The 24,325-nt window shown below is 50.8% G+C and overlaps 1 protein-coding gene across 1 annotated transcript in view; it reads left to right on the forward strand.

The window, feature by feature from the left end:
* PHC2 (polyhomeotic homolog 2) overlaps positions 1–24,325 on the forward strand; it is a 48,905-nt gene that overhangs the window by 2,614 nt on the left and 21,966 nt on the right. The window contains exons 2-8 of the mRNA XM_052635628.1: positions 152–310; positions 1,382–1,459; positions 1,905–2,069; positions 4,098–4,250; positions 5,305–5,617; positions 17,755–18,167; positions 18,433–18,598. Coding sequence (XP_052491588.1) covers positions 152–310; positions 1,382–1,459; positions 1,905–2,069; positions 4,098–4,250; positions 5,305–5,617; positions 17,755–18,167; positions 18,433–18,598 — 1,447 coding nt within the window. The remainder of the gene's footprint in view (positions 1–151; positions 311–1,381; positions 1,460–1,904; positions 2,070–4,097; positions 4,251–5,304; positions 5,618–17,754; positions 18,168–18,432; positions 18,599–24,325) is intronic.

Genomic DNA, 24,325 nt, shown 5'->3' on the forward strand with positions numbered 1-24,325 from the left:
AGATCAGGTGGGAACGTGTGGAGCTGTGCAAACAGCCATCTGCCCTGCTCCCTGGCGAGTGGGGATCACAGACCTGGCCATTTGGGGGGAGGTGTTGGAGCAGGCCTGGCCGCAGAAGGGGCTCTTCCCTCCCCGGCCCCACCCTCCGCAGGTGATCCAGCAGGCCCTGCACCGGCAGCCCAGCACGGCGGCCCAGTACCTGCAGCAGATGTATGCAGCCCAGCAGCAGCACCTCATGCTGCAGACGGCAGCCTTGCAGCAGCAGCACCTCAGCAGCGCCCAGCTCCAGAGCCTGGCGGCCGTGCAGCAGGTGAGACCGAGGATGCCACCAAAGGAAGCAGGGGAGGAGGCAGGTGCCCCGCCCCTCCCACACGTTCTCTGACTGCCTCCTCATGGCACCCCTGTGAAGCAGGCACCACTGTCATCTGCATCCTTCAGCAGATGAGGAGAGAAGCTCTGGGAGGCTCAGACCTCCCCCGGGGTCCACAGAGCTCTCGAGCAGAGCTGGCCTTGCTCAAGGAGGGACTGCCTGCCTCACCACAGCACCGCACCGCAGGGAGGGGACTGAGGGTGCAAGAAGGTGTCCACAGAAGGCCGTCACCCATGCAGCCCACCCGTCTGCCCTCAGTGGCTGAGAAGAGCTCAGTCTTCAGTCAACAGAATGCTTATGCACCTACTGTATGCCAGAGTTCATGTCAGCCCCGGGTGCACCGTGGACCCTGTCCTCCTGGAGCTTGTGGTGGGGAGACAGCAAGTAGACAGAAACCCAAATAGACAAGAAAGCAAAGTAGCTAAATATCAGAGTAGTGACAAGCTCTCCCAAAGAGAAGAGTAACAAGGAGGCCCACCTTAGTCTGGGGTGGGTGGGGACCTATCTGCTGGAGGAACGGTGAATGAATGAATGAATGTCTGCTGGAGAAATGGTGAATGAATGAATGTCTGCTGGAGGAACATTGAGTGAATGAATGAATGTCTGCTGGAGGAACTGAAGGATGAGAGGAAGCTGGCCAAGGGGAGGGCACAGGCTGGACATTCCAGACAGTCTGTGCCCAGCTCACCATGTGGGAGCCTGTGAGCAGGGTATAATAGAGGGGGGCGGGGTGAGGGGCTGAAGAAAGCTGTAAACATGAGTGATGGTCCTAGCTGACAGCTGGAGTGCTTCTGTGTAAATGCTCGGCCTCTGTAAGCCTTTCTGCAATCCTGCAGGCGTCCCCACTGTATAAAAGAGGAAGCCGAGGCACTTGCTTGAGGCCCCGTAGATGAGCCAGAGTAAGGACATGACTCCTCATCAGTGCCCTGCAGTGCATCCCATGGTGGGTGAGGGCCGAGGGACTGGCTGGAGGAGATCTGGGCCTCAGTGACAAGGATTCTTCTTTCCCAGGCAAGCCTGGTGGCCAATAGACAAGGGAGCACTTCAGGCAGCAGTGTGTCCGCACAGGCCCCTGCCCAGTCATCCTCGGTGAGTAGGGTGGGGAGCAGTAGGCCAAGCCCACGGTTCCAGGACCACTTCCTTCCTCTTTGCCCAAAATGCTCATGAGCCTCCAGATGGAACGGTGGTGAATCCTCAGTCATGTAGAATCATGGCTGGAATCCAGTACTCTTGCCAGAAAAAAAATGTGTGCCACTTTCTAATTTCGGTTAGTAACTCCCTGTCATCTTTACACTGTCAGGGCTCCCAGTTCATGGCTCAGCCCCCTTCCCATGGGGTCCTTCCGACAGCGCTGCACACAGGCCAGAGATGCAGCAGGGCTGAGGGGAGATCCAGGACCCAGGGATCAGAGCTGGTCCTAAAGAAGGCTGAGTCCACCAAGGAACAGGGGAGGTGGAGAGAAAGAAGTGGATGAGGGGTGCAGAGTTAAGCCACAGAAGCACCCGTTTCCTACTGCACGTGTCTCTCTCCCCAGATCAACCTGGCAGCCTCCCCAGCAGCAGCCCAGCTCATCAACCGGGCTCAGAGTGTCAACTCTGCCGCAGCCTCGGGCATCACCCAGCAGGCTGTGCTTCTGGGCAACACGTCTTCTCCAGCCCTGACTGCAAGTCAAGCACAGATGTATCTCCGGGCACAGATGGTGAGTCCCCAGCCTGGGCCATGGCTCAGGTAAGCCAGGAGGACAGAGGCAGAGAAGTTGGGAGCTGGGCGATTAAAGAAGGGTGGCAATTAGAGAAGGGTGGGGAAGAAGCACCAGGCGGACAGTTGGTAGGAAAGCAGGGGTGACATAAAGAAGGCGGCCTGGAAGGCTGACGGGAGCTTTGATATTGGCTCCATGACTCAAAGAAAGGTAGGGTTCCAGGCCAAAATTAAGTTACCCATGATGCCTCCTTTCCTTTCCCTCTGAGAGTGAAACAGAATTATCCTCCTCTTATCAGAAACCACTCCCTAAAATTAGTTACAGTAGGGGACCCACGGGTCTGTGCCCAGGTGGTCTGTCCCCTCAGACACGTGAGACAAGCAACTGCACAAACATCCGAGTACCCTGCGGAAGTGGGGTCTCAGTCCGCTGGGGCTGTCCTGCAGGGATTGGCCACTAGTTCAAGGCCAAAAGTGCATTCCAGCCCAGGTGGTGAAGGCGGCCGCCAGCTCCAGAAACTGTGTTGCCACCACTGCATTCCCAGCCGGGCCTCCATTCCCATCAGGGCCACCCAGTCAAGCATCCATCAGGTGGGCTTGCTTGGGCCGAATGCACTCAGGATGGTATCAGCCTTCCACACACATAGCTAGAGTCCCGCCTTGACACCTGTCCCTAAGAGGTACAGAGGCCCATAAGAAGCTGAGGGGTTCCTAAAATAAGCAGACTTTCCCAGGAAAGCAGCAGCATTTGTTCACCCAAGGAAGCAGGCAGGTCTAGGTCTAGATTGGGCTCAGCCCACTCTGAGTCTGGTCTCCCAGCCCTGCTCTGAATTGTTCTCCCTCCAGCTCCTTGACATGCCGTCCTAAAGGCTGTACGGCCCCAGCCCTCGTTCAGTTCTTGTGGCCAGAGCTTGACACTGGGAGCTTTTCTAGTTCTGCTCCAGTTCTTGACTCTGAACTCACTGAGGTGCAGCTCCTTTCCTGGGGAATAGCCTCAGACACCCATGGGGACCAGACTTCCACTTCTCCAGGGAGCCAGACAGCCCATGTGACACCACCCACACATGCTCTGTCTTCAGTTTACTCCACCCCTTCTCTGGCTCAATTGCGCCCGCTGGAGCCCTGGAGCCTGGCCACCTCCCTCCCCAAAGTGCGGTGCCCTCGCTCAGAGGAGCAGATGTGCCGTCATATACATGTCCAGAGCTGGACTTGCAAGGGTGGGAGTGTCGCACAGAGACCCTCAGTCCCTACGCGCCGTGCAAGGAGATGTAGACACGAGTACAGCTTGGTTTCTCTTGGTTCCTTTAGCACTGTTGTCTCTGCTCATTCATGTACACACACACACACACACGTACACGCACGCACGCACACGCACACACACGCACAGCCTAATCTAAATTTGACTAAAAAGTGGCCAAAAGAATCTAATCTGATCCTTTCTGGCAGAAAGTCCTGTTCTGACCCACACCTAGAGTCCAGAGCAGGTTAGATTATTTTTTTAATTTTTATCTTGTATTGGGGTATAGCTGATTAACAGACAATGTTGTGATGGTTTCAGGTGAACAGCGAAGGGACTCAGTCATACATACACATGTATCCATTCTCCCCCAAACTCCCCTCCCATCCAGGCTGCCACATAACTTGCAGGTGAGATTTAGAACATGGTTCCAGGGCATCTGTCTCAGCCCAGGGGCCCTGCTCCCCAGGATGCTGCAGAGAGGGACCTGAGGGTGTCTGGCCATCATTATTGGTCCCTTCTCTGGGGTGAGCTCTTAGCAGAGGCTTCTGAAGTACACCTGACTTGGTGCAACCCCAGGACAGCACCCTAGCTCTGGCCCTTCCCTGCCTGGCCTGGATCAGGACTTGAGGGGGCTCTTGAGATTTTCAGGAGGCACCCCTGGACTCTCTCCCTCTCCCACCTCCCCCACGTCCTCCCCCCAACCCCGTCTGCTCCCTGGCTGAGCTGTCGTGTCCTGTGGCTGAGCCCACATTGGGCAGGTAAAAGGCACCTCGTTTCCTGTGATTCCAGGCCCAGCCAGGTAACCTGGTGCAGGTAGCTAGGAGCCTAGGCGGCACTGTTCCTTTGTCCCCTCAGCTCATCTTCACGCCCACGGCCACCGTCGCTACCGTGCAGCCTGAGCTCGGCACTGGCTCCCCCGCCCGGCCCCCCACCCCTGCCCAGGTGAGGATTCCATGCTTGTGGGCGGGCAGGGGGGTGGGGACCCCTGCCATGGGGGCAATGATGCTGGGTCTGGGCCTGAGCCCTGGAAGAGCTTTGAACGTCTCGGGGTGCTCCAGGAAAGCAGGTGGGAGACGGCGTCCCATTACCCCTAGACTCACTCCTTGACTCCTCGCTGAGAAGGCCTCGGCCACTCCGGACCCTGCTTCGGGCCCTGACCACAGGGCAGGAGCAAGTGTGATTGCCGGAACCGGTGGCCCTCACTAGCTTATACCCTCCCCAGGATGAGCTCTGATGTCATTGCTTTTTAAGAGGAAAATTCCACTTTGATTATACATGTTAGCAGCTCTAGGAATCAGGAAAAACGGCATGGAAGAGGGAGCAAGGATGAGTCCTAGGTCCCTTCTTTCTACTGGGAGCACACAGACACAGCTGTGGCTGTAAAGATTCTGTGGGTGGTGGGGAGGAACCAGCCCCATCTAAGGGATAGGGGTCAGACGCGAGTCTGGCACAGCCTCCGTGTGTCCAGCAGAGGGTGCCAGGGACCAAGTTGAGTCAGCCTGGCCGTGCTGATGTGTAAACCGTATCCTCAGGACAGGATAATCCTTCACCTGGGAGACCTTGCTGGTCGATTCACTTTCACTTTTGCCCTGGCCTTTCCCAGTGTGGGAAGCCCCATGCCCTGCCATGATTCTTTCTAAGTGGTACGCAGCCCATCCTGATAGACTGGGGGAGGAGGGGAGGTAACAGAAGGGAGAAGCAGCCCCAGCCTCCCTGCCCCAGCCTGCCCCAGCCAAGGCAGACATCCCTGCTCAGAATTTAGTTTCTTCTGCAGATGAATCCAATGACCAGCACACTGTCTCTCCCCTTTAGAAACTCTGCTCCTGGTTTCTCCTTCAGCCCCTTGTCTCTTGTCTCTCTCTTTCTTTCCGATCTAACAGCTCACTCTCACGTTCAGCATTCCTGGATCCGTCCCTAACTCCTTCCCTGTCTGAACTATGTGTCGGCATTGCTCATACCCACATTCTCTGGACTCCTACAGACCCCTCTTTTCCAGGTACAGAACTTGACCCTCCGATCACAGCAGACACCAGCTGCAGCAGCCTCGGGCCCTACCCCCACCCAGCCTGTCCTGAGCAGCTTGGCCCTGAAGCCCACGCCAAGTGGTAGCCAGCCTCTGCCTACCCCATCACAGGGCAGAAACACTGCTCAGGGTTCCCCTGCAGGTGCCAAGTCTGGCACAACCGACAGTGTGACAGAGCCACTCAAGAGAGGAGACAGCAACGGCAGTGTGCCCGGGAGCTTGGAGGGCCGGGCTGGGCTCAGCCGGATGGTGCCCGCCGTGGCTACCCACCCGCTCATTGCACCAGGTAAGCACTCCAGGCGGAAGGATCCTATCCCAGAAAACTTAGAAGGACGATGGGTCAGGGGGAAATTTTCACACTCTCCTATTTCCCATGGGCAAGATAAGGTGTCAGCCGTGGATCTCTCTTTCCCTTTTTCTACAGTCTTAAGATGTTCTCCAGCTCCAGAGTCTGTTTCATGCTTCTTGTCCAGCTTTAAAGAAGGAAGCCATGTTAGTGGAAACAAATGGGACCTTCTTTTTCTTTTTTTTTAAGAGGAGAACCTTGTTCATATAAATGGTCCATCATTTAATTTTCTTTTATTTGGCCACACCATGTGTTATGCCGGATCTTAGTTCCCCAGCCAGGGATCGAACCTGTGCCCCATGTAGTGGGAGCACAGAGTTTTAACCACTGGACCACCAGGGCAATCCCAAATAAGACCTTCTTCACAATGGGTACCATGATTCTCTGGGTACCAAATCATAGCTCTTCACCTAGGCAATGGAGGTTTGGCAGTTACACTATTTTGAAATTCTCTTAAGAGTCAGCAAAAAAAGGACAGGGGCTAGCCAGAGGCATGTAAGAACCACACAGGGAGATGAGGAAGTGAGAAGTTTATTTTCTCGTCACTCAACAGACATTTGTTGACTAATATGCATCGGTTATGTTGCCAGTTCCGGGGGTGCCGAGATAAATAAGACATGGGCCCTGCCTCCCAGGTGGGCAGGGTCTGGAGAGACAGATGAGTACAGCCTGTCATAGATGTTAGCTCTGAGCCCCGGAGGATCACAGAGGCACCATCTAGCCTGAGGGAGAGGAGCCAAGAAAGGTTTGCCAGTAAGAGTGGTACTCAAGAGTAAATCTTGCAGATTAAAAAAGTAATAATCCAGCAGATTACTTATGAGGCAAATTATATGAACAGGATGAATCAGTATTCCCTAGGGCTAGATTCTCCCTGCTGCTAAAATTCTCCCAGCGCTGCCTACTGAAGGCAATCCTTGATGAGGAAATCTGCCGGCAGCCCTGGAAGCCAGACTAATCAGTCTCGGGAAGAAGACCAAGCTCTTATAGCACAGAAATGTAGTGATGGACCATGTGACCTTGCATTACAGATAGAGTCACCCTGGTCACATCCCTGAAATAACGACTCCCACTCTGTCCTCACCCAGACCATTTTACCATCCAGTCTAACCTGCGTTTTTATTTTTCTTGAGAGCCTACTTTGTGCTTGTTACTAGATTAACCACAATGATCAAAATGTGATTTCTCACCTAAAGGAGGGTGCAATCAAAAGAAGGGAGATAGATTCTTAAGCGAATCCATTTGATTTCATAATTGCCATTGTAGGAGTAAGTATGAGGTACGGGGGGGGGGGCCTAGATGGACACCTCTGTGCCAGGCAGGATGGATCAGAGATGCTGTCCCCCCAAGGAAATGGCACTGGATATTGAAGCAGGAGTCATTTCCCCAACAAAAGAGGGGAAGATATTCTAGACATCACAGAGGCATAGGTAGAGCCTTGCGATGTGAACCGCGAAGAGCCTGAATTCAAGTCCTTTATTCACCCTCTGGAGGCTTCAAGGACAGAGGTGGTCTCTGCCTCCAGTGGACCCTCTGAGCTGAGGCAGGCAGCTCTCTGCAGAAGCTTAACCACCCTGTCACTCTGGGCCTTTCTTCCTGTCTGGCATTGCTTTCTCCAGAGACTAGTCCAGCTTCTTCCTTTTATGGAGAAATAAACTGAGGCTCAGAGGGTAAAGTCTGGGTGGGGGGAGGTGGGGTGTCTTAAAATGAGCTGACATCAGCTGAGACTAAAGCAAGGACCCCAAAATAACATTTCTCCTACCTCCTCATGCCACCTACAAACCATAGAGCAACATCTGCATTTCAAGACTTCCTGAGAATCCCATTTCTACCCAGGTCAAAACGTAACCCCTGCCTAGATCTAAGCCAGCGCCCACCCCCCAGATTCTAAGGACCCTTCAATGGAAAGACTAGTTCTTAGGTTTCCTCCTAAGGCTCCTAGGCAACCCTGGGGCCTCAAGAAAACTGAACACAAAGGGGACCAGCACTGATAAAAACGTCTGATGTGTATTAGACAACACGCTGGGCTTTTTTATGTACCCCACCTCTTCTGCCTTTCAGAAGAACCCCTGTAGATATTTTCATCCATTTTACAGATGAGAAAACCAAAGTTCAGAGTGATTACCCAAGAAATTACTATAAATATCACTCAAGGTCACATCAGTATTACGTGGCAGAACTGGAAACCAACTCCACGTCTGGCTGAGTCAGACAGTATGCTCTTAATCATCAAGCCATGTTTGCCTCTTTCAGCTCTTTTGGGGCTTCCTAGGCCTTTCTTATTCCTGACCCAAAGTTCAAAGAGCCTCGTGGTTCTCAGATTGTTCTGGGTTTTACAGAGTCTAGCAGAGGGCTCTCTTCTCTTGAGCCTTGATAAAAGGGAAGGCCAGTGAGTTACAGACCAAGGCCCAGGGCCCCAGCTGTGGCCTAAGACTAACAGTATGTGGCTATAGGCAGTACAAGAACTCTCCATGGAGCAGCTGTGAGTTGCAGACCACAAAGACTCTCTCCCCAGTGACAGGAATCACTAGGCTTTGCATTGTTCTGCCTCCCACTGTCCCCCCTGTTCTTCACTTCCCCTCCCACCCCTTCCTCTCCGTGGTTCTACTCCCCACCCTCAACAGCCCAAATGGAAGGCAGCGGGGAGGCTTAAGATGCTAACAGATCCTTTCAGGGCTTCTAGAACAAAAAAAAAAGTCTGAAATAAATTCTCCTGACCTGATGGGGGTGGGGAGGGGGTGGCCAGGAGCAGCACCTGCCCTGGGCCGTCACTGTTCCCCAGGCAGGAGGTAACTTCTGGCCTCCTGCCCAGCCAACACACTGTGAATGAACTGCGGGGATCAGAGTGTGTGCGCATGCGTGTGTGTGTGTGTGTGTGTGTGTGTGTGTGTGTGTGTGTGTGTGTGTGTGAGAGAGAGAGAGAGAGAGAGAGACTGAGAGAGAGGGACTGGGGAGCGGTGTGGCAGGTTTTTGTTTGTTATTGAAGCATTTTTTGAGCTGGCTGGCTGGTTGCCCCCAGGGAAAGTAACCAGTGGAGACTTGTGATGGGGGCCAGTGTCGGTGGGGAGGAGAGCAGGAGGAATGTGTTCTCTGGGGGCCGTTCCCTCCCCAGCAGGCAAATGCTGCAGTCCCAGCTGGGACTGCTCCCACTGACAGCTGTTTGGGGGCAAAGCCCCTCCCCCCATGGCAAGCTCCCTGCTGTTCCCGCTCCTGTCACCTTGGCAACGGGCTTCTTTAGGCTCTGCAAATAGAAAAGGTCCCTTATGCCCGGCAAAGGGGTGGGTTGGTGGGTGGGGGAGGGGGGAGGGGGCAGAGAGCAGAGCAGGGAGGTTGGGCCTCGCAGTGTGATGGAAAGACTTGAGACTGAACCAGGACGGCAGAAGAGGGGTCCCCAGAGGCCTGGCCTCCAGAGGAGATGGGGATGGGGGAGGAGCTGGGTCACAGCTCCTGATAAGAGGCTTGGTTCTTGGAGTCCTCATTCTAGTGGCTCCACTCAAGGCCCCTGGACATACACGCAGGCCCAAAGGTGAGAAGAAAGTGGCTGACCAGGAGGGAGATGCTGTCATAAAAGAGAGCCGTCCAGTCACTAGAAATCCTGGGCGCTTTTCACACAATTGTGCTCCAGATGCCGGTCTTTGTTCTGTCTCTTCGTCCCTCCTCAGGTCTCTGGAAGGAGAGAGAATTCACTGTTGGGAAGGCCTGCCACACAGTGGCTTTGTTTTTACCACAGAGAGGGTTTTGTGTCAGGGAGTAGTGATTCTGTCTGTGAAAAGCTGGACAATGTGACGCGTGCTGGTTCCAGGACCCTTGGGTACCATATTTCCCTCCCAAAGCACCTGCCAAACTGTGGGGTAGAACACACTTTTGCTGAGGAAGTTCAATAGAAACGAAAACATTACACGAGGTCCTGTTTTCTGGCTCCAACAATTTTAATGTTAAAATCAGGCAACCAATTATGACGATCATTTCAGTTACCCACTGTAGGACCAGACTGAGATTACTAAGCATCTCCTCCTTGTATTAGGTCAGGGTTGGGAGAAGCCAGCAGATATCAGCAGAGAAGTTTTATATTTGTTGAACATTTCTCACCATGGGTGTGCATGTGTGTGAGAGAGAGAAACAAGAGAGGCAGACTGTGTGCCTTGGAACTGCTGGGCATTCCTTCTTTCCCCAACTCTTTCCCCCTAAGCTCCTCTTAGGTTACATCCATGGTTGCTACCAGTAATGATAATTACCAACCAACAATGAACAACCATGTTCCAGGCACTGTACTAAATGCCTAACCTACATATCTCATTTACTCCTAGCAATAATTATTCATCTCACAAATGAAGAAGGTATGGCTCAGAAAAAAATAATTAATTACCATCTCCATATAGCTTTCCCTCCTTAATTGTTCAATTCAGCTCCACAAATACTCATTTAGCACCTATTATGTGCCAGACACAATGCCAACCATATGGGCATTAGAGCTGAACAAGTGTAAATTCTAAGAGGGGCTATGGAAATTTGAGTTGCGCCTTGAAAACTGAGTATGTCTCCAGAACAGAAGTGAAGGGGATTATCTCAGCTGGCACTGGGAGACATCTCTGCCCACAGTGGCCACGTGGGCCTGGGACCATCTGTGCACGTAGGTGGGCCCTGCAGCTCCTTGCTTCTCCCCGGCCCCACTGCCATTAGCTGTGGGACTCCCAAAACGCTCAGTCCATCCATCCCCTGTCGTGTTTGACTCTGACACCTCTCTTCTAGCAGACCTTGCCTTTTCTTATATTTCAGATGCCTGCCCCCACCGTTCACAGATGACTCCTCAGTACACATCCAACTCTGCCCCCCCCCACCCCCGCCCCCAGCGATTTCCAGCTGTCTGTGGGATCCTCCCATGAGGATGTCACCCCACCTGCATACACATTTTTAAAATTTGGAAATTCATACATCAAACCCCAGAGCTGGAAGTCTCCCTCTTCAGAAAGGATCCCCCTTTCCCCATTCCTGGCCACTGTCCACAGTCATCAGGTATTCCTGGACCCAGGCTTACAATCTCAGGACAGTTTTGATTTATTTCCCTTCAGGGAGGCAGGAGTGTTAGAATGGGAAAAGCATAGGCTTCACAGTGAGACCTGGTTTCAGACCCCAGCTTCATCACTTACTGGTTCTGTGACCAGCATCCCGTTACTTCATCTCTGTAAACCTTGATTTCTTCATTTATGAGACTAAGATGGTTATTTTTACCACGTGCTACAAAGATGGATGAGATGCGATGTGTCCAGCACTGAGCAGGCTCACAGTAGATACTCGTTCCCTTTCACTCCTTATTCCCACCCTCCATCACCACCCACTTTCTCACCATGTTCTGACCATATTTTCTCTGTGTCAGCTCCCAGGTTTGCTTAAGGCCCGCTGACCATATGAGGTTTAACTGACCACCTGACCCTCCTCCCATACCTGCCAGAGTCACCTTCCTCAGAGACTTGCTCCTTGCTTGTTTAGAAACCTTCACTGCATCTTTTATTTCCTGCTTCATCGGGTCACAGGAGGTATTCAATAATTAGCACGTTAATAACTTCTGACCACTGACTCTGACTCTGGGTGGGGGACTTCAAGACCCCAGAACTACTGTAATTGCTCAGGGCTTCCCAACACAGATCCTCCACCTCTCCTCCCCCCAACCCCGACCCCTTTGTGACCAATGTGACCCATGCAGACCTTCCACCTCTCCTCCTGGCATCACACTCCCCCTTCCTCATCTATCCAAGATTACCTCCAAAGTTTTCAACAGCCTCCAACTAACCCTTGAAAGCCTGCCGTCTTAATTTGCACTTGCTGACTGCGCCCTTCACTCACCCGTCAGCATTTTTCAAGCATTTATGAGATCCAAGACACCCCGCCTCATGTGTCAAATGAAGTCAATTTTCCCTGAATCTGCTGCATTGTAGAAGTCTCCTGGAAACAACTCCCCTTGCTCGTAACATGGGAACACTGCCCATTTGCCTCAGAGGCTGCTTGTAAGGAGTAAATTAGACTCAAATTATAAGAATGCCTTGAGAAGTTCAAAGCAATATATACATAGCAGGTAGTATTTTAAGAATAGCTACGGTGTATTGTGCATCTTCTCAGCATGAACAAAGGCAGTGAACCTCTCCTCTTTGTGGTTGAAACATAATCTTCCATTTGATACTAACAGACTACTCTGTGAAGTGTATCCCTGTTTGTAGAAGAGGAAATCAAGACTCAGAGAGGTTAAACAATTTGTCTTCAGTTGCACAGCCTGTAGGTGGCAGAACCAAGATGCAAACCAGATCTGTCTCTAAAATCCATGCCATTAGCCACTTCTGCTATATTTTCATCCCTCTACCAAGGGTCGGTAGTTTCCTTTCTAATGCTGCGCTGTCTTACAAGGAATCCTGCTCACAGAGGGTGTCTGGTGGTTTTGCCAGGTAGCTGCAGGGCAGGTCGAAAGATATTAGGGCATAGACAGCCCACCACAGCATGTCCCAGAGGTGGACAACCCTGTTTTTGTAAACTTGTTTCCTCTGCCAGGGAGATTCCCTCAGCTCCATTTGCCCTCTCACATTCCTCCTAGCCCTCAGCCTGGCAGGACTGCATCTCAGAAAATCCATGTGCCTATTTCTTCAGATTTTCCTAAAAGGCGCTTCCTTGTCTAGTTATGTGTATGTGGGACTCTGACCTCCAGAGTCAACCTCAATCTCAGTCACTTCCTGACGCCTGATCACGTGAGGTATCTTTGGAGATGAGCAACCTCTGAAGGGTGCTGGCATCATTTAGACACCGCCCGCCCCCCCCCTCCCCGGCCAACTGTCTCCTCTGGCTGTTCTCATACCAGTCACCAGGGGTTCAGCTGCACAGGATGCCCTGTAGGTCCCTGAAAGCACCATGGCATTTAATACCTCAGTCTTCCCACGTGCTCTTCCTTTCATCGTCTTCAGAACTCTGAATCATGCTAAATACGTACTTCCTCCAGGAAGCCTTCTCTGCTCTCCTTTCCAAGTGGAATCTCCTTTTCTGTGTTCTCAGTAGTGTGTGCTTGTCTCCTGTCATTAATATTTACCAAGTGATGCTGAGGGTATCTGTTTACCAACCCTTTCTTGCTAAACTGTATTCCACTAAACCTATTCTAGGGACCAGGTTTTGGCCAGCACCAAACACAGTGCTTGCTCTGTAGCTGATGCTCAGTGATTTTTGTCGAGTGAACGGATAGCTTGAAAGCATCTCTTCATTTAACTTTCTAAGCCCTGAAGAGTAGTAGGTAGTAGAAAGGGATGCCATCCCTCTCTCTCAAGCACCCTCCCCTCACTGGTAGTCCAGGTAATTCCAAATTTTAGTCAATTATTGCAGCTCAGAGAAAAATGTATTTGAGCAAACCTCCAGCCTACATCTGGGATGCTTGCAGCTCCCTTGTGTTTTGAGACAAGAATCCCAGCACTTGTGGACAGTGAACTTTTTCCTGCATCCAGGAAGACTTCGTATCAGTCGAGGTCCATTACTGGTCACAAGTTCTGGCAGTGGATGCAGCAAAGGAGGCGTTGTTGGTAAACCCTCAGCCAGCCCTCCTGCACAGGGGCCCTTAATCCTCTTGCTGCTAACAACCAATTGTTTGGGGAACAGTGAATTGGTCTCTTCAGATTCTAAGGCGGCTGTCAAGGTTAGAGCACCAGACGGGAAAGAAGAGCTGGCCTAGAGTCTCTCCATTGAGCTGGGCCCTAATGTGGGGAGGCCCTAGGCCTGCCCCTCCTCTGTTCCATAACAGAAAGGACTGATGAGGCCTTCCAGAGCCATGGCTGAGGTCCCATGGAACCAAGCTTTTGTTCCCTAGAAGCAGTGAGCCTTCTAGCAGTGAGGGGATGGCGGCAGCCAAAAGAGCTCCAAGCGAAAAATGAAAACCCTGGACTGTAGGAGGAAATAAAGGCCCAGAGAGATTTCTGTGCATTAATATTTCAAAAACTGATATGCCCCATCTGAGCTGTAGAGAAGAGGGATGCGGCCGCCTCTGGTATGGTGGCCTCAGTGGGAAGTGCCCACCATCAGCCACCCCACTGACCTCACTATGATCGACAGCAGATAGTTGCTGAGCATCTACGGACACGTAGGTTATTGTGCTGGACAGTGTGGAAGGGAAAAGAAACACTGAACGTTACTAACGTTCAACTAAAGCACATCTCTTAAAAAAAAAACAAAACTTTGACTCAAAAAGCATATAATCTGGCCAGATAGACAGGAAATAAACACACAAAAGCATAAAAAGTATTCCAGTTTAAGATACCACTGACTACAATGCACCATGTTTTTGCCTGTAAGAAAAGCACTACCAATTAAACCAGCATCATCAACTGTAATATGCAGCCTACTTCAAAAGATGCTAAAATGGTGGTAGGGGGATAAGAATTTTTAAGCATTGATGAACTACGTCTGCAAGATAGCACATGTTAAATCACAAATGAATCTAAGAAATCAGCAATAAAAGCAAAAGCGTTCAGGACTTCCGAGGGAAAACCCATAACAGGGTCAAGGCAAAGAGAGAGAACATGAGCTGAGCCTGGGCCAAAGAAGCTTATGCCTCACTGAGATCACTGAAGCAGAAGGAGGGCATTCCAGAAAATGGAAGCACTGAAGTTGAAGCCAGAAGGGCACAGTGGAGAGGAATGCTGTACAGACAGTGAGCAGAGCAGTCAGGGTGGATGAAGGTAAGGGCAGGCAGGCGGTGAGCAGACAGGAGGAAGGTCTGCAGTAAACCAGAGTGCTGATAAAACCAAAATGGCCTGTAGGGTTATCCCCAACTCATGCCTATTTGAGCTCTGAAGGGGAAGAATTCTGTGGCGCAAACAAGCTGTAGTTCCACCTTGCTGTCATTCATTCATTCATTCATACAGCCACACTGAGCATCTGCTAAATTCTAGGCAGTTTGGAGGAAACAAATCAATCCTAAATTCTGTCTATCAAAGCAGATAAGTCATTCACTGAAATAACTATGAGTGTAGATATCATCATGACCCCCACTCTAAAGATGATGAGCCAGAGGTCCAGAGAGGTCCAGTGATTGCCCAGTCTCCCACTGCTGGTAAGTGGCAGGAAAAGGAGGTTGTGAGGATTTGATTTATGGTACTCTAGACAGTGTGAGACAGGGTACAAACTTCTGTACAGGGCACAGTGAACAGTAAAGATGGCTTGGATCAAAGAAATAATAAAAATTGAAAGGTTAGTTTATGTTGTAAGAAGATCTTGAACACCAGGGGCTTTAGACAACCACAGACAGAGGAGAGTCCCTGACGGCCCTTAATCAGGGATCAGGTCTGTGCCCTAGGAAGATTAATTTGTGGTCTATCCACAAGCCAGATTATAGAGAGAAGAATCAGAAAGACCAATTAGAAAGTTACTGCAATGCTTTAAATACAGGGAATTTGACGCAGCACAATGCTGGAGTTAAATCATGTTCTTTGCTTTTTATTAACCTTGAAAGTTTAAGGACGTACATTCCCCCTGCCCCAAAATATCCTGGAGTCTTTGATCTATGAACTCCTCTAAGCTTTCATGAGCTTTGTTTCCAGCCTCAGCATATGCTAGCATCATTTGTTCTGAAACAGTGGCCTTCCACAAGCAGCACAGGGTCGGGGAGAGCGGGACAGAGAGGAGGTCCAGGGATGGAGGGCTGGGAGGCCAGCAGTTGCCTCTCCCAATCTTGGTGAACACATGTGTCCTGTGCCTAACTGTACTCTTTATGCACTATAGATCTAGAACCTTCTCTATACTTCCTTTTTCCACATTATAAATCCTGAATTTTACACTCTTTTCCTATGATAGCCACCCCCCATCAGACTGTATGATCATCTAGCCCAAACCTCTTGTCTCACAGATAAAACCCTGAAGTCCTGGGAGAGAAAAGGACCTGTCTCGGGCCACACAGCCAGTGGGTGGCAGGACAAGCCTCTGACCCTCTGAGCCTCTCTGACCTGTACCATCTCCAGCTCTCAGCTCAAACCAGCAGCCCCTAGATGGACTCTGTTCCCAGGATAGGAATTCATGGTTTGGGGCTAAGGGAGAACAAGTTTCACTCGAGTCTTCAGGGATACTTCCCCTCATCTGCAGATCTTTTTGACGGCTAGAGCCTATCCAGGCACTTCACGGCCTCTGCAGTATCTCTGGGGTGTCTTAACAAGGATCATCTTAAAAATCCCTGATTACTAAGTTTGCCTGGTTAACAGTCTTTACCTGATTGTTAAGTTTTGAGCTGTTCAGGGTGAAATTAGGAGACAAGGCTCAGGTTGCGGTCAGGGGCAATTTATAATCACCAAATGCCTGCTCTCAGTTTCCAGTTGGATGTTCTACCATCACCTGAAGCCCCATACATTTCTCTCAAAACCTCATTACCGCCCATGTTTCTCTCTACCACAGTTCACCGTCATCCAGGCTATAGCTGCGGGCCATCCATACTCTCTCCTCCTCTGCCTCCAACAGTAGGCCACCAAGGAGTGTTTTGTGTCTCTTTAACACCTCTTGTTTCTGTCCTCTCCTTTCCATTCCTGCTGACATTCTGCTTGAAACTCCACATGGGCTTGTGATGAGATAGCTGGGAACCTATGTGTAATATAGACAAAATTTAAGAAAGAAGGGACCTCCCCTGTGTGTGCAATCTGCTTCCTTTGCCCCTGTGTCACAGGATCCTTTTAAATATTAGCTCAGGACCCAGAATTGGCATTCCTCTCATTGGCTGGGAGCCTGTGGTGGTAAAAATCCACTTGTGAGCCTCCAGCCGTGGTCCTCTGTGCATTTGCACAGCACAGCCTCTCTCTGCCGGCCCTCCAGCTATACGAGTCTCTGCCGAGGACAGCTTTTTTAGGCAGGACCAGACCAACTGAGCGGCCCTCATGCTAAGCCGGCCTGGATGCCACTAGTCAGAGTGAGCAAGGTGAGAACGCCCAGTCTCTGAGCTGAATTTCCTGAACCCCTATGGTCCATAAGGCATGAACTGGACACTGGAGGGATGATGAGAAAATATAGGAATCCTCACCTCCACAAGCCAGTCTGGCTAAAAATGGAAGAAAGGGCAAGCAGCAAATGGCAACCCCTGAACCCCAGTCCATGACAATACATTTATTTATTCAGCCCTCATCTACTATTAGGTATCAAACGAGGTTCTAGATAAAGCCATATGTGATTGTTTCCAATCATCAGGGGTTCATGACCTGTAAGGGAAGACAACTAAGAAGCAGTGCTTATCCATTGCAATACACGTCATTATGGTAGAGGTAAGCCCAGGACACTCAGAACCTAAGCTAAGACTGAAATAACACTTTTAATGATATGATTGAAGATACAAATTAAATGATTGACCGTGACCGTGTGCCAGGCACTGTGCTGTTCACATTATGTCATTTTTCTCTCATTTTATTTTCACAGTTTTTTGTGTTGTTTCCTTCTTTCTTTCTTTCATCCTTACAACTCTCTGGGCAAGAGCTATTTTTGTTTCTGGTTTTCAGACAAGACATCTGAGGCCTTGAGAGGTTAAACAACTAGCCCAAGGTCCCCCACTTGTAACAAGAGGAAACTGTGGTCCAGCCCAGGCTGCCTCCCACCAGAGTCTGAGGACTATGTGTGCAGCAGGCCCTCCCTCGAGAGGGCCCGGCCTGAGCAGAGCCAGGAGGGTGACTAACAGACATCCTTACAGAGCTAGGCTGGGTGACGGGCTGCACCTGTTGCAAACATGGAGCAAAGCAAGTGCAGGACATGGAGGAGAGAGAGAATGTAGCACCCTCCAGTGTCCAGGGTTTCTCTGAACAGCTGGAATGATCCAAGAAGGCTTCACAGAGGAGGTGAGCTTTGCATTGGGCTTTGAGGGCCAGCCAAGGGCCCAATGTTTCACAATAGGAAGAAAGCAAGAAAACAGAGAGAGAAAGTCAGGCCCTAGCAATGGCCAGGCTAAACTCTCGGCAAAGGAGGAAAGAGATGAAAGCAAGAATATTGAGTTTGGGGAGCCTTCTTTATGTGGATGTGGGAGAGGGCACAGATGGGGGGACACGGCAGAAGACCAGGCCAAGCCATGCCACCTAACCTGGTCTCTCCCTCTTCAGCCTATGCTCAGCTGCAGCCGCACCAGCTCCTCCCCCAGCCATCCTCAAAGCACCTGCAGCCCCAGCTTGTAATGCAGCAGCAGCAGCCATCCCAGCAGCAGCAGCCGCCCCAGCCATCACGGCCGGCGCTCCAAGCCCCGTCCCATCCCCAGCTGGCCTCGGTCCCTCCGAGCCTGGCCCTGCAACCCAGCCCAGAAGCCCATGCCATGCCGCTAGGCCCAGTCCCATCCACCCTGCCTCTCCAGTGCCCCGCTGCCAATCTGCACAAGCCTGGCAGCCCTCAGCAGTGTCCCCCTCCCGCACCAGACACTGGGGCTCACAACGGATATCCCGAGGGCCTGGCCCACACCCCTCAGCGCAGGTTCCAGCACGCCTCGGCTGTCATCTTACAACTACAGCCTGCTTCACCAGTGGTGAGTAAGCCTATCCCAAGGCCCAGGGAACAGAGAGGGAGGTCACCACTCAGGCCATCCCACGGCCCCCTTTGGGATGTGTATCTGTGGGGGCTGAGCATCAAAGTCCTCGCTGAGCACTCCAGGAAAGAAAAGAGGCCTCTCCCTAACTTGGGGCTGGCTGAATCTTAATGTCCTTCTTTCCAAGCTCCATGGAAATGGGGGACGCGTCCAGAAAGGTAGAGACAATTCATGAGCAAATCATATCTGTCCTGTCCTTCAACAGCCCCAGCAATGCACCCCTGATGACTGGAAGGAAGTGTTACCTGGGGAGAAGAGTGGGTCAGAGACTCGGTCTGGCCCATCACCACATCAGCAAGCCATCGTCACTGCCATGCCAGGTGGCCTGACCGTGCCCAAGAGCCCGAACATCCAGCAGTCCCCAGCTCACGGTATGAAGCGTAGCGGGGCCCTTGGGGGAGGGGAGAGAGTCAGCCCTCCTTGCCACCCCCTGGCACATTGCACTTGGGCCTCTAGAACGGGAAGGAAACTATAAACCCCAAGTGTCAAGAAAGAAGTTGGGTAGATGGAATCAGAGAATGGATTGAGAAGACGAAGCAAGGATAAAGAAAGGGGACCCAGAAGGTATAAAAGGATAGAGAAAGAAAAGAACTGAAAGTTCTAGGCAAGGCCGGCCTGTCACTGCTGTCAGATGTATCCACATAGCCATATGCCAGGTTGAGAGTTAACCCAGGGATCCAGTTGTCTCAATCCTCTGCTCTGCTTGGTATGAGAGAGTGTTCTTGAAGTTGGCGATATGACAAGGCGGCTGCATAGCACACAGATGAGGGCAATGCCTAAGGGGAGGTAGCAGGGGATTCATGGAAAGCCTCATTGAAGGAACAGGCAGCTCTGCTCTGGGCTCCCCACTGAGCGCTCAGTGGCAGGCAGGCTTCTCTAAGACCTGGGTTTCAGGAGGCTCCACTGATCCCTCTACCCTGACAGGAGAACCACGGTGGTACCTCTGCCCCCACAGCAATCCCCTCACTTTCCTTTCCTTCTCTGCCAGTGTGTGCAGCCATCTTGGCCCAGATCTTGATGACATTCTGGGCCATGGGCCACGTATAACTCAGGGAGGCAGTTCCATTGTTGAACTCAATGTGCTGGGAGTGGAGATGGAGAGAACCAAGAGAAAGGGGGGTTTGGAAATGGAAGAAAGAGAAATGAGAATAAAAGAGCTTTGGGGCAAAGTAGTTATAAATGTCCTATAAGGAATGGAAGAGGGATCAAGGAAAAAAAAAGCAAAGGAAAGCAGCGAACATTCGAAAAATTAAGAGAGGAGATCAGAGTTCTCTTGGCAAATTGCAATGAAAAGAGGTTCACCATTTTGTAAAGCAGCCCATTCCACTGTAGGATTGCTCTAATTATCAGAAAGTGGCTTTTCAAATTAAGCCAAAATGTATTGTCCTGAAACTCCCACCACTGGCTGTGATTCTGTCTTGTGGATTGCAATGGAGTCCATCTCCTACAGTGTGTGTAGACAGTTATCATGTCTCTTTCTTCTCCCCATTCCCTCCCCCCCCCATTAAAAAAAAAAGAGAGAAAGAGAGAAAAAAACATTTCCAGGCTAAATATTTGAGATTTATTTCATTTTTTACCTATCACACATCAAGACCTCCCATTTCCACCATGCTGATCATTCTTGTCTAGCCACATTCCACATTTCCACTAATTCTCTTAAAGTGTGATTCCCCCAAATGAAGCACATTAATTCCAAATATAAAAAGATGCTAGTGACCCAAGGTTGGTACCTAGACCTAGCTTTATAAGCCCTCCAAGAGACAGAGCTCTCCATAGTAGAGAGGAACTAAAATTTATTGAACACCTACTATGTGCCAAGTTGTGTTTTCCTTTGCTCACTCATGATATCCCTGAGAGATCATTGCTATTGTCCCCATTATTTAGAGGAGGAAATGAAAGGCTCCAGATCTCACAGGTAAGAAAGGGCAGCCCCATAATTCTGGCTTCAGGGGTAGTGCCCTTCCCTGCCTTCATCAGGACATTGCACCTATGACCCCATGTTAACTCCCCCAACCCAAGGGAATGACTTCCTTGGTTCACAGAGCACTGTGTCTTGTGAATCCCAGAGGGGTTGGGCTTGGTTTTGGTTTCTGTTTTTGTGGTTTCTTTTTACATGAACTGCTATCATTTCAGGTCCCCTCCATCTCAAACTTGTACAGTTTATATTGTGAGCCAAAATGTTATTATGTCCATTCGATGGTGTCTTGTGAATTTAGCCCACAGTTTGAGGCACACCAGAAAATGTTAACAGTTAATAGCTGGCATTTAATGAGTCCTCTCTGCCAGCTTTACATGCATTTTCTCACTTAATCCTGCCAGTAACTCTCTGAAGCTGAAACCTTTATCATGCCCATTTTCAAGATAAGAAAACTGAGGCACAGAGAGACTAAGTGGTGGGCCAGGAATGTTTTATATCTGAATGTTGTCACTCATTCTACTAACGCCTCTGCTTAACTTTGCCATCTGTATGTTATATAGCATGTCTTTAACCAATCTGCTGATAGAAATGTTGAATAGGACCTGACTGGAGACACATGCCCTGTCTGCAGGTTGGTGATAATCAACAGTCTTTGTTCAGTTATTTGTTATCCAACAATCTCTGAATGAACTGACATTTGCCTTCCTTTCTTCATCTTGTCTATAAAACTCTCAAAATTTTTTTCTGAAATCTAGTCCAAATGATATACATATAACAAAGCACCCTGTTCCTAAGGTTCTATCTCATGAGAAAAGTAAGTTTTGCACAATGGAAACAACTGTCAAGCACCCACGATTTAAATATCCATTCTGTATTAAGTGTTTGAATGCCTGCTTTGTGCAAAGCACTGTGAAATGGGAGGTAATCCACAGAGAAAGAAGGTCTGTACCCTACCTTCAAGGAGCTTAAGGTCCTCTGGAAAAGATGAGAAATGCACAGGAAAAAAATACAATAAAAGATAAGATATGATAAATGTCATAGAAAGATTATGGGTAAGTGCTTTAAAAAGTAAGAGAAAAGTTACTGCTGAGTAGAGGTTATCTGGGTAGATTGCAGAGGGGGAAGTGGCATTATTCTAGAGCAAAGGTTGGCAAACTACATCCTAAGGGGCAAATTCATCATATGACCAGTATCCCTACAACCCACAAGCTAATAATGGTTTCTTACATTCACAAAACATTTTTAAGACTCAAAAGAATATTTTGTGATACATGAAAATTATATGAAATCCAAATGTCTGTGTCCACAAATAAAGTTTCATTGGAACACAGCCACATACGTTCATGTTGTGTTGTCTGTGGTCACTTTCCTGATGCAACAGTAGAGTTGAATGGTTGCAATAGAGACCACATGACGTACAAAATCTAAAATATTTACTATCTGATCTCTTACTGAAAAAGTTTGCCAGCTACTTTTCTTAAGTCTAGACGTTTAAGAGAGGTAGGACCTGGACATGTGGAGCTGGGCAGATGGCATTCCAGAAGGGACTAGTGAAGTGGATAAAGGTAGGGAGGGAGTAGTGTGGGCATGTTTATAGAACAAAATATAAGTGTAAGAAATGTAAGGACAGAAAAGGGAAGGAGATGTGAATATTAATGAAAGAAGGCATTGAAAAATGGGCGGAGGGAGAGGGAAAGAAAAAGAGAGCAAAGTAAACCATCAGGGAATATAAAATAAATGTAAATGTGGAAACAAAAAGAGATGAGGCCTGCGGGGAAAGGGATGGGGAGATGAATGAATGCTAAGAAAGGTAATGTTGGAAATAGAAGTCAAGCATGGAGAGAGAAATTCGGATCATCTATTCAGCATGAAGCTGGGCGTGGGGGGTGGGGGCTTGTGAAGGTCTCACAAGCTCTAGCACGTCTACTGAATGAAGGTGCTTCCCCAGTTCAGTTTAAACCAGCGTGGTTTAGGAAAAGAAGTAACATTTACTGGGCTCCAACTGTGTGCCAGGCACTGCCGGCAATTTGTGTAAATGCCCTCAGTTAACCTGCATAGTAAGCCTAAAGAGGAGGCATTATCCCCGTTTATGGAGGTGTAACTGGGGCACTTTGGTCATTAGTTAACCTCTCTGATACTTAGTTCCCAGTGGGGAGGATAATGACTACTTGTGGGGTTATTGTGAACTCTTTTAAGTGAGAGGAGCGCGCGAGCATGTAGGGCTTGACACAAATTAAGCACTCAATTAGTGCTAGTCGTTATTCTTCCTGCCTCCTACTTGGCCAGGCGGGAGTCACAGTCCATCACCGCACTGGGGACTTCTGACGGGGCGAGGGCGGAAGTCCGCGCGGCACGGCGCGGCGCCTACCTCCCTAAACCTCATCCTGACGTCTCTAACCGGCCACCGGCCTCGCGGCGCCTTCCCGAGGGCGCCGCGGGGGCGGGGCCGGCGCGGCCGCACAAAGGAAGCGCGCGGCCCAGCTTCCGCGCCGGCGCCCCGCCTCCTGGAGGCCCCGCCCCGCGCGCCCAGGCCCCGCCCCGCCCCTCGCCCCGCCCCCGGCGGAGGCGGCCGCGGGAGCCCTGCCGGGACGCGCCGCATTGTCTCCGCGGCGGCTGCAGTCCTAGAGCGCCCGCCGCGCGCGCGCGCGCAATCCGCCACCGCCCGCACCCCCACCCCGGCCTCGCGCCCCTGCCGCCCTTTGTGGACGCCGGCTCGGCCGGTGCGGTCGGATGCGCCGCGGCAGCCCCGGGCCCCGGCTCGGAGGCTCCCGGCGGAGAGGAGGCGGCCCGCCCGGGCCCGGGACCCCGCGCGAGGCGGCGCCCGGCCGAGGGGTTGCGTAGGCCCCGCCCGGCCAGGCCCAGCCGGGCCCTGGACAGGTCAGTGCCCGTGGCGGGGGAGGGGTTCTCGCCCGTAGGGGTCCCGCGGCCTGCGCTCGTCTCACCGGACAACGGCCACCGCCCTCCGGTGCCACTCCCGGCCCAGGCCTACTCGGCTGCCAGGCCGTGCCAGCCCGCGACTCTCGCCCTCCCGGCGCCGGGGAGGTGTCCTGCGCCTCCCCCGCCTCGTCGGGGACCCTGCCTGCCCCTCACTCCCCCGGCAGCCGTTGCGTCACCCTCGGCGTGCCCAACGCTTCCGTTGTGTCCCCGCACGCCCCCACCCCCGCTTCGGTTCTCCGGGGACGGCGCTTTCCCAGGATGGACGGTCCGCTTAGGGACAGGGCTGCTGGCATCCGCTCTACTTTCTGGGTAGGCGACTGCCTATCTTGGAGGGCCTGCGACTTAGCTGGAGAGTTTTGTTTTTAATCTAGTCTCACGAGGCTTTTAATTGGATGGAAAGGGACAAGCTGTTCTGTGTCCGTCCTCTCTTCCATTTTTAGAAGAGCGTTTTCTCTCCTTCCTATGCCAAATGAAGGCATATTGTATTGTGTGGGCTCTTTACATTAAAAATCGAGACCTGTGAGATAACGTCGTTAAATTGAAGTCCACAGGGAGGGAAATAATCTGCCCAAGGTCAGGTTGCCAGCTAACTGTGACCCTGCGGTGATGAGAACTAGTCGGCGACTGCTATATTGCTGGATACCAGTTTGTGCCAGTGATAGCTCCACCGTCACAGTCCTCACCCTCCCTCCCCCAAGGCCGCTTTTGAGACCTGAACAGATTTCACTGACACAGTTTCAGTTCTAATCAACTTTCCTTTCCTTCCTGCTCCATACCTAGAATGTTGACCTTGTTCCTTTGCTGTCTACAGAGACACAGTTTTCTATTGCTTTTCCTGCTTAACAAATCAGTGACAGCTCTCCCCTTTAGATCTCCCATCCCAGATCTTTAATCCCCTCCCATTAGCATATTGGACCCAGAGGATCCCTTGTTGTGAAATAAGCTACCGACCTAAATCCACCATATGTCCCCAATTTTTCTAGGACAACCCCAGTTTAAAAGATTCCATCCCATTGTCTTTATCAGCCAAGTGCCTCAATTTTTGGTTTAGAAAATAGTGTCATTTTAACTGTATCAGGCCCTGCTGTCCTGGTCTTTTCCAGCCATTTGACTCTGGGGCATAGCTGGGTAATCCAATTACTGTTCACCTGGGATTTTTTTTTTATTCCTCACCCCCACCCCCAGTTAACCCAAACGTTGGAACTGCTAGGATTTCTAGATGAGTCTGAAAATTGCAGACTAA

This window comes from Budorcas taxicolor, chromosome 2, assembly GCF_023091745.1.
Source record: "Budorcas taxicolor isolate Tak-1 chromosome 2, Takin1.1, whole genome shotgun sequence".
NCBI lineage: Eukaryota > Metazoa > Chordata > Mammalia > Artiodactyla > Bovidae > Budorcas > Budorcas taxicolor.